Here is a 9,999-nt window from a genome sequence, read left to right as displayed (position 1 = left end):
AAACACATGGTCACACATGTACTCAAACATTCACACATTTAGATGCTCCAAATCCAGTCATTTGGACACTCAACGTGGTGACTCAGCTAATAGTCACCACTTCTCTTTTTCTGTCCCCCTCCTCCACACACACACACACGATAGAGGACACTTTTTTTTATGTGCTCATCTTTTTTCTGCTGTCTGTGATTTTTACTGTGCTTTGGTGCAGGTCGACTATCTTAAATGAACAACTAACTTCATGTGAAAAAGAGATATTTATTGCAGTTTTTGGGACATTTTATATATGTGTGTAATATACACACACTTTATTTTATTAGTGATTTTTGTCTGGTAACTAACATGTTGTAAACTGTTTTTTAATTACAACCTGTTGTCTGTATTTTAAAGTATTTTATTCACATATTTTTTACGTTATTTGATGACACAGTATAAAACTGATATAGAAATGGGGGGAAAACAGAGATTGACGTGAAGTGTCACACAGATGGAGTTGAGTATGAGTATGAATATGAGTTTTCCTGTTTCCTCCGCAGGGCGCCTCATCCAGCCTGGTGGTGAAGTTTGCCGATTCGGAGAAGGAGCGAGGGCTCCGGCGGATGCAGCAGGTGGCCTCTCAGTTGGGAGTCATCAGTCCCATGACCCTGCACCTTGGGGCTTATAACGCCTACACACAGGCCGTGAGTAACACACACACACACACACACAAGACACATTTTGAAACAAGAAACACACTCGAAGACACACACTCTACCTTTCACAAGGACACAATCTCAGTCTTGCTAAAGGGTCTATATCTTTTTAAATTTTTTTATTTAGTAATTTTCCACAATTAAATACAGAATAACCAAATAGGGTTATGTTTTGCCTACTGAGGGTTTGTGCAACTGGTGGTGGATCCACAGTAAATTGTCCATATAAAAAGAAAAAGAGGTCAAAATACAGCAGTAAAATCTAATGTGACAAAAAGCGAAAAATATTTGACTCATACTAAAAAGAAAAGATAAAAGATTATGTTGTATGTTCCATGTGTTTATAATAGAAGAGATGATTTTAACTGGAAAAATTGCAATTTACAAAGTAGAGTAAAGCCACGTTACTGCTCTTGTCGTTGCTAATTGACCGTTTACTGCAAATGGTTTCAGATCTGGCTCATTTACTGTTGTTCAATTTGTGATGCCTAAGGAGGCCTGACAACATTTTTACTCGTGATGAATGTGCTGATTTATAGCGACGTTCGGTAAAAAAGTTCTATTAAAATAAACTTGTTTACTGAAAGGGAAATTTTTTTAAACTACACAAAAGCAGAGGCAGGGCTTTTGATAGGATCGATTCACCCGTACAGCCCAGACACATGTAGTGTACATGATGTTAAGACCAATTATCATGCTGATTTGTGCACAATAACTGATTATGAAGGTCATAATAACCATGAGGGACAGTTGGTCTGTGTGTGTTAGGTTGCGGTGTGCAGAGATGAGGCAAATATACTGACTCCTGATTGAGGTTCAGACTGGAGCCATTGCAATTATATTAAACATGATCAATTTAAAATGCCCAAGCTCTGTTATTTGAGCTTGTTAATAATGGAAATCTGAAAGTGAGTCCATCTACATTTGTAATATACAGATTTTTAAAGTGTCTCTACTTTGCAGGCCTGAGATTACACTCAGGGAACACTTACAGTCTACACTCTACACACAAAAAAACACACACAGATCCCTCTAAACATACTCCATAAACACTGAATCCCCCTGACTCCCTCTCTCCCACCCTCCTCTCAATCACAACCTCTCTCTCTCTCTCTTTGCGTCCTCCAGCTGATGCAGCAGCAGGCCCTGGTGGCGCAGTCAGCCTACCTCTCTCCTGTTGCCACGGTGGCTGCGGTTCAGATGCAGCAGCTCGCCGCCCTCAACCCCAGCAGCATCATTGCCACGCCGATCGCATCCATCACCCCCTCCTCAGGTAATGAGAGGCAGAGATGTCTGGCCCCGGCTGGCCTTGATTAGATTTCTGCTTGAAATATGAGGACAGATATACAAGGAGTGGTGGACCTAAGAGGACAAAATAACAAACATCTATTTTGTAGTTGTTGTTTTTTGTCTTTCTAAAGTCTGTCATTATGTCAGCTTTTTACATTTAAGCCGGAAAAGAAGGTAGAATTGGTGAATATCAGCCAATACACTAAAAAAACGTGTTAAATAAACTTGGCATCGCTCTCTGGTGTGAGAAATATGTAATGTATCTACTTGTTTCCAACCGATTTATTGGTCTAATCCACATTTGGACTGCAACACATTTTTTCATTAGCTTTTCAATTTGTCTGTTGCATGTAATGTCATAAATAATGAAAAATCCCAACAGAATTACTAAAAACTCTTCTAAATTGGTTACTTATTCTGACAAGGCAGCCAAAAAACTCTGTTTTCGGTACTTTAGTTCTCCATTTAAAATAGTTAGAGCAGCTACTCTACATTAATAAAACTGTAAACAGTAAATAAAGACATTAATTTCCCCTTAGTGCTTACGATAAACATGGTTAACAATATCTGCTCGATGGTGCTCTGTGGAGGTTATTGTAAACAAACAAAAGTTATATTTACAATTCATGTCACTCACCAAAACACACTGTGTATCCTCTAGGTAACACAAGTGTTGAATGCATTTCCATACTCATAAAACATTTGCAAAGCTGATTTTTTAAAGTATTTTAAATCCTACATTGTTAGCTTACATTTATTTAACATTACTAGCTTGCAGTCCTCTTCCTCTCTAACTTTGTTGATGTATTCCTGCGTTTCTTGCCGCACCGTCACCTGTAGATCAGTGGAACAGTGTGAAACTGTCACTCACATCATTAAAAAATGCTCCATGGCGCTACTAGAGGTCATAAACTCCACAGGGTACCTTTAACATCAACATGTTAGTATTGTCATTGTGAACATATTAGCATGCTGATGTTAGCATTTAGCTCAAAGCAGAGAACAGCCTCTCAGAGCTTCTAGCCTGGCTGTAGACTCTTACTCAAGTTATTTCATAGACCACTAATATAAATGGAAATCCAATAATTGTCTGTTTCAACACAAAGCTGTACCTCTCTCCTCTTTTTCCTGCTTTAACTCTCTGATTTTAGCTGATTGCATGTATTAAAATAAAGGCGGCCTTAAACTTGTCTGCAGGTACCAGCACTCCACCCTCCATGGCAGCCACACCTGTTCCTGCTCTGCCTCCACCAATCGCAGTGAACAGCTACTCCTCTGTGCCAGCTCCACCTAACGGCCAATCAGCAACTGAAGCCCTGTACACCAATGGGGTTCATGCCTATCAAGGTATAGCCATAACATCCTTTCACAGCAGCGCCGCTAGAGAAAGTAAAGAAATAACTATTTCTGTCATAAAATGTTCCTCCGCAGATTCACTTCCTGTGTTGATGTGCAACAGCGACGGTCTAATTAACAGGAAATGAAATGAAACTAAAGCACTAAATGTTATTTGGAGCGTGCTGATGTGCCCCAAATAGCTTCTTTTTGTGTGTGTGTGTGTGTGTGTGTGTATAGCAGTTAGTGACAATGTGTTTACTCTGCCACAGCTCAGAGTCCTGTCCTGGACCCCCTGCAGCAAGCTTATACAGGCATGCAGCACTATACAGGTGAGCCTCGAACTGTGTCAGATGTGTCCAATATAACGCCATAAACTGTGATAAAAAGTGACATTTATATATAGAAATGTGTTCCTATGCACTAGTCTTATTGCTGCTACTGAAAATGATGTGCATATTCTTTTTGAAGTATATTTTTTGTAGGAGAAAAGTCTTTTTTGTTACATTTTATATAAAACTTAACCACTGGACCTCAGGTTTTTTTTTTGTCTCAGTTCCTTGAAATAACCTTTTAGTTAGTAGCAACTAGAATTTAAAACAGTTTTATGTAACATAATGGAATGCAGTTACATTACCTTTGCACTCTCAGACTACCCAACACTTTATGTGTAAAGCAGAAAGAAGTCAAAACATGCACATATATTACAAACGTAACCTATAGAATCTGCAGTTCTATAGAATGAGTCATGCATCGCAAAATATATGCAAAACATCTCACAGTTTGAGAAAATCTGTAGGTGGGAAATGCAGCTCCGTCAGATGTTGTTTTGAGGAAAAAACTGATTAGTTTGCAGTCTCTGCCTTCCTCACTGCTGCTTTCTGCTCACCTGCTCCTCCTCTCCATCAGCCACCTACCCTGCTGCCTACAGCCTGGTGGGACAACCGTTCCCTCACCAGCCCACGCTGGTGGCTCAGCAGCCGCAGCAGCCACAGCAGCTGCAACAGCGAGAAGGTAAACTCAGAGAGCTGCGCACGAATGTGGGTTAATCTAATCTTAGAGAAACATTCTGGTGGTTTTGTATGTTTTAGCCCATTTACCACAAATCACACATACTTTACATCGCAGATTACACTTTGTAAACAGTGCTGCTGTGTTTTAAAAAGTTCTAGGTATCAGTTTTCATTCATTTCAGGATGACATGATATGTGTTAGCAGACTTTAAGAGCTTTTTGAAGATAAAGTTTAAATTAATCTTTGTAAAAACAAGTATTTTTTGATTATTTTATTATTGTTTAGTCAATAAAATGTCTGAAAATGAATAAATTAAATTAAATAAATTAAATCTAATAAATAATAAATACATTTAAAAATGTCCATCACAAATTCCCAAAACCCAAGGTCTTCAAATCTCTTGTTTTGTCCAAAAGCCCAAAGATATTCACTTTACAATCATAAAACTGGGGAAAACAGGAAATATTCACACTGAAGAAGCTGGAGCCAAAGAATATTTAGGTTTTTTGCTTGAAAAATTACTTGAATTATCAAAATTGTTTCAGATTAATTTCCCGTGGATTGACTAATCAATTAATTGACTAATCATGGTCCTTTAAGTCACATATAGGATCCAGTCTGTGACGTTGTTGAGCCTCCACTATGGCCCTGATGTTTCAACATCATAATAATATGAAATAAAACTATTTTTCCTTAAAAAATGTTTGTGCTAAACCCAAATGTGGAGTAGGAGGTGAAGCTGGGAAATGGGAAAAACAGCTAGCTTGGCTCTGTCCAAAGGTAACAACATCTGTCTGCCAGCACCTCTAAAGCTCACTAATTACCACTGGTAGGCAGATTTTGTTACTTTTGGACTGTGCCAGGATATCTGTTTCCTCTGGTTTTACATTTTTATGCTAAGTTAAGCTCACCAGCTGCTGGCTGTAGATTCATTTTCACTTCACATACACAAGAGTGGTATCAATCAGACTTTCCAAAATTCCCTTTAAAATGCGATTAATATTACATTTTATGTCCTGCTCTATTCTGCTATTCTGCACTTTTCTTCTTCTTATTTTAGTTTCTTTTTTACTTCCCTGACTTGTCAAGTAAAAGCACCCCTGAGTATTCAGAAAGCCCTCTACAAATAAAATGTGCTATAATTGCTGCACATGGTGTTACTTGCACTAACTGAACTATGACTGTTTCTGAATGTTTCTTGCAGTTTTCACCGATCCTAACCTTGTCATGTCACGTCTGTGTCGTCGTGGCTCTCCTCTATTTGTGTACAGGTCCCGAGGGCTGTAACATCTTCATCTACCACCTGCCGCAAGAGTTCACCGACTCTGAGATACTGCAGATGTTCCTGCCCTTCGGAAACGTCATCTCTGCAAAGGTCTTTGTGGACCGCGCCACCAACCAGAGTAAATGCTTCGGTGAGTCACTGTGATGATAACGTGTAAGATAGTCATTGTTGCCTTGTGGTTTTTACAGTCTTTCTTCCTTCCTTTCACCTTTTTCTCCCTATAAATTACACTGCTGTTGCCACGCCATGTTTTGATTCTTTCATTCTGTCCACTTCCTCCTCAGGTTTTGTGAGTTTTGACAACCCATCCAGCGCCCAGACTGCCATCCAGGCCATGAACGGCTTCCAGATCGGCATGAAGAGACTGAAGGTGCAGCTGAAGAGGCCCAAGGATGCCAACAGGCCTTACTAAAGGAGGTGAGTTATCGTATATTGACATATTTGAGGAGACAGGAAGGGGCTCTGGGAGGGATTGATAGACAGCTGGTAATGTGTCTGGAAGTTAAAGAGACAGAGTGGATGTAATTGGGGGCTCAGTGCTTAAATGGCTGTCTTTCATGTGGAACTGAAGAAGTCAATAACCCTACAGTAGATTAACTTTAATGAGGTGGCAGCACTCTGAAAATACCATCAATTTGAAATAGATTGTGTAAAAGTGGATCCTTCTTTTTTTTGCTCATTATGTAGGGGCAGTTTAATTGAGAAGTAGATTTTTACTCGGTTCAAATGTTCTGTCTAACCAGTGTTCTGTCGCAGGGTTGAATGCCAACTACTGTTCGTCATTAATTTTTTGTTTTACTTTTCATTTATTGTTTTTGTGCTGTGCCATATGCCATTTTTCCTGAAAAAAACATCACACCACTCTCAAGACTGTCCCGTCCATACATATATCGTGGAGACGTGCGTCGCTATGGCTACGGTTGCCTAGCAACCGCTAAAACCTCCCCCCCTTCCTTCTCACTGCGTTGTAAGTTAATTGGCCTGTGTTGGTTGCTGTGGCGATATTGCCTGTGATGGTTGCCATTAGCAATTTTTATTTTGGGCCGTTGCCTTGATTCACCATGCTCAACTGCATGGCGGGTTACTGTGGCGACCATGAACTGTGTTTGGTGCGTTGTGAGTTTCCTCTTATTATTTTGTCCTGGTTTTAATCCTTGCAAACACTGATCAATAACTGTCACTTTACCTCAGCATCTGTAAGTAATTGATTATCATGACATGCTGTTTTTATTTTCTTTTTTAAGTCCTCTAAAAGCTTCAATGCTAAGAGCTAAATTATCCTGCTGTCCATCAAATATGGATATAGTAGGTTTTTTTCCTTTTAGACCTTTTGGTTTTTGATTAGTTTCCTTTTTGTTGTCTGTCATGATTATCATTCTTACATATTCCCTCTGTTTAGTTGGTTGGTGTGGTAGTTCTCGGTGAGTGCGGGGTTTTTTGTTTGGTTGTAACTCGATTCCAAGTGACTTTGTGCCTGAACTTCGTTTGTTTTTTGTGAGACTGAACATGTATTGAACGTGCCTTCCCCCCTGTAAATGGTTGACAACATGGTATTGTGCGTATGAATGAGAGTGTGAGACTGCCAGAAGGTTGCGTGCATTTATATATTTGTGTGAGTGTTTTTTGTATTGACTACATGTGAAAAGAAATGTCCATGTGTAAGTGAATGTGTGTGTGTTGTTGTACCAACTGAGACACTAACCTTACTTTAGAAGGTTTTGGGTAAAGCTGTTTGGTTCCTGTGACACGTGCTGCTGGCTGAGGAACTGCATTCCTCTGTAGGAATTCTGGGACTCCAAAAAATACCAATAAAATATTAATATTATTCAAATAATATCTCCACTTTACATTTATAATAACAGTAACATAATGTGTCTTATGCACAGGGTATCTGCTGGCCACTGACCAAGTTAAAAAGAAATCTATTTAAAAATGAAGTCTGAGATTAAATGTTTTCTAATTAAAATGTAGAAAAAAAAAGATGTTTCTGGTTCGGAAAAAAAGCAGGAAATACACACAGTCTGAATTTATTTCAACCTCTAAAAAAGATCTTAAACTTTGCTACAACAAATCAGTTTAATTTTACAATAAACCCTTAACATACAGTTGGAAATAAGTGGGTTTCAACAAAGTTTGACTGTTTGTAACGACTGCTTGTTAAGGGGTTTTCAATATAGTAAATATATATATATATATATACATATATATACATATATAAACTGTATAAGGGACAGAAGATTCACATGTACTGCTCTGATGCACTGTTGGTCTTAAATTAAACATCAAAGATCTTTAAAAAGTCATAAACGGATTATTCTGATACCTGCAGATTCCCTGTTAGCAGCAAACCACTTTACAAATAAACCGTTTGGTGGATGGTTTTGAAATTCATCCCTGAGAAAACAACATGGTTTTGAATACTATTAGAATAAATGTAAAATTATTAAAAATAAATAAAAAATACTGGAGAGTTTACCACCAACCAGAATTCCTACTGTGCATGTTCTGAATTGATTTGCCTGCCAAAAGAGATGACAAACTATTTCCTAAGAACGTGCATACACTTGCAGCAGTATGACTGTCACTATTTGAGTTGCATGGACACTAGTTGATTACTGAAACTCCCCTGAGGCATTAGTGCAAGCAGTGTGTATTGCAGACACCACTCCACTTCCAAAGTCTTAAATGTGCGTGTTTTAACTGCTGTGATTTGGTTTAAAAATGCTTTGTGTTTTTTTTTTCTTTTCTTTTTTCTCCCCCTCTCTCTCCTCTTCTTCTTTACCTCCAGGAAAACCTAAGAGTTCAATCAAGAAAACCACTTGGGATGTCCCAGCCTTTTTTGGTTGTTTGACCAACCGTATAGCACAGGAGCAACACTTCACTAAAAAGCAGTATCACGTGTATGCGCTTACAAAAACAACAACAACAACAACAACAGCAGTTATATCAGCAAAATACATCAACAGAATCAGCATCCGCAATATCGGAAGTGCTCCAGATTTCCTATCATTCCACAGCTGGATTCATTTATATTATGTACATACTCTATTGTCGGAAACAAGCTCTACATGTTAAGAAAAAGCATATCACTGATGTTATTCTACTGAACAGGGTTCTAATGTATAGTGTGATTTGTGGTCTATGGCGTTAACGGAAGGCCAGTCTGCACAGTCGGAGGCAAAAGAAAATACTATTCTGTATGATTACCATTGGTAATATTGTTATGTAGAGTTAGTTTTATTATTTATACGTAAATTAAAAAACATGGGGTAATTAAACTGGAAGAGAAATGGATTTCCTCTCACTGTACATACCTTGGTTTTAAAAATGGAGTTAAAGGACTTCACAAGTTAAAGATTCTCTGCTGCCACTACTTTTCAAATTAACAAAGCGGAAGGAAAGGGCTGGGAATTTTTCTATCTTGATTTTTTACGTTTAATTTATTTGGTAATCAATTTGATGATGGGGGTGGGGTGGGGGGGGGGAGATGTGACAATTTCTTTTTTAATTTAAAGAGAAGAGAAAAAAAAAAGAGGATTCCTGTGGTCTTCAAGACAATGAACACACTTATTATAGAGTTTTTAATTACATAAATGTAACTATGGAAGTAAAAAAAACAACATAATGTTTCTTTATTTATTCTCTACAATCGCTGTTTTAAAACATATGTCTTTAAAAGAAAATAAAGTACAATTTAGAAAAAAAAAATGTGGATGTGTGTCTGCTCAATGTGTGACAAATCAAATGGCACTTATTTTATTAAACAGACAGCAGAAGAGACGTTGGCCTCAGTGTTTGGGTGTTGTTTGATCATACTTGAGTTATCCAGGGGAGTTTGCTGCTCTCTATAGGCCTGAAGAAGAATTGAAGAAAGTAAAAACATCTGGCCTCCAGTCTTGGTTGCATTTGAAACCTGTGGATTAAACTGACAAAGATTTACATGAAGGAAATATATGTATATATACATAAATTACATTTAGTGTTTTTATTCGAGCTGCTTGAATGAATTGTGATTAGTGAGTGGAGTATAATTTATAAACCTGTAGATAATGGGCATTATAACAGCACACAATTGTGTTTTGTCATCGATAATCCCACTTCAGCACGATCCCGACCACCATTTATTGACGACACTACAATATCCAGCTCAGATATGAAGCGGATGGAAAAAGGCTGAGGTGTGTAACCACAGCTGGGGAGTGCAATAAGTCTGTCTACTGAGAATTTTGGGTTTGGCCTGATGCGCCCAAACACGCCTTGGCCCTCTTAGGCATGCCTGAGAGTATGAGGGGTGATTAATGCCACATAGAGATAGTAGGATATCAAAAAGAAAAGCAGAGTTAGCATCTGAACAAGACTGCACCTTGAGAATCTACGACTATA

General features: G+C 38.3%; 1 protein-coding gene across 1 annotated transcript in view; it reads left to right on the top strand.

The window, feature by feature from the left end:
* Window positions 1-9,269, top strand: part of celf3a (cugbp, Elav-like family member 3a) — a 19,909-nt gene extending 10,640 nt beyond the window's left edge. The window contains exons 4-11 of the mRNA XM_035681922.1: window positions 537-680; window positions 1,821-1,965; window positions 3,180-3,329; window positions 3,590-3,649; window positions 4,227-4,331; window positions 5,603-5,746; window positions 5,901-6,033; window positions 8,405-9,269. Coding sequence (XP_035537815.1) covers window positions 537-680; window positions 1,821-1,965; window positions 3,180-3,329; window positions 3,590-3,649; window positions 4,227-4,331; window positions 5,603-5,746; window positions 5,901-6,028 — 876 coding nt within the window. The 3' untranslated portion in view covers window positions 6,029-6,033; window positions 8,405-9,269. The remainder of the gene's footprint in view (window positions 1-536; window positions 681-1,820; window positions 1,966-3,179; window positions 3,330-3,589; window positions 3,650-4,226; window positions 4,332-5,602; window positions 5,747-5,900; window positions 6,034-8,404) is intronic.
* The last annotated feature ends 730 nt before the right edge of the window (window positions 9,270-9,999 follow it).

The sequence above is a fragment of the Morone saxatilis genome, unplaced genomic scaffold, assembly GCF_004916995.1.
Source record: "Morone saxatilis isolate NCDOM2014 unplaced genomic scaffold, NCSU_SB_2.0 Contig9, whole genome shotgun sequence".
Lineage (NCBI taxonomy): Eukaryota > Metazoa > Chordata > Actinopteri > Moronidae > Morone > Morone saxatilis.
The sequence above is the reverse complement of the archived record's forward strand: the minus strand, read 5'-3'. Positions and strand labels throughout refer to the sequence as shown.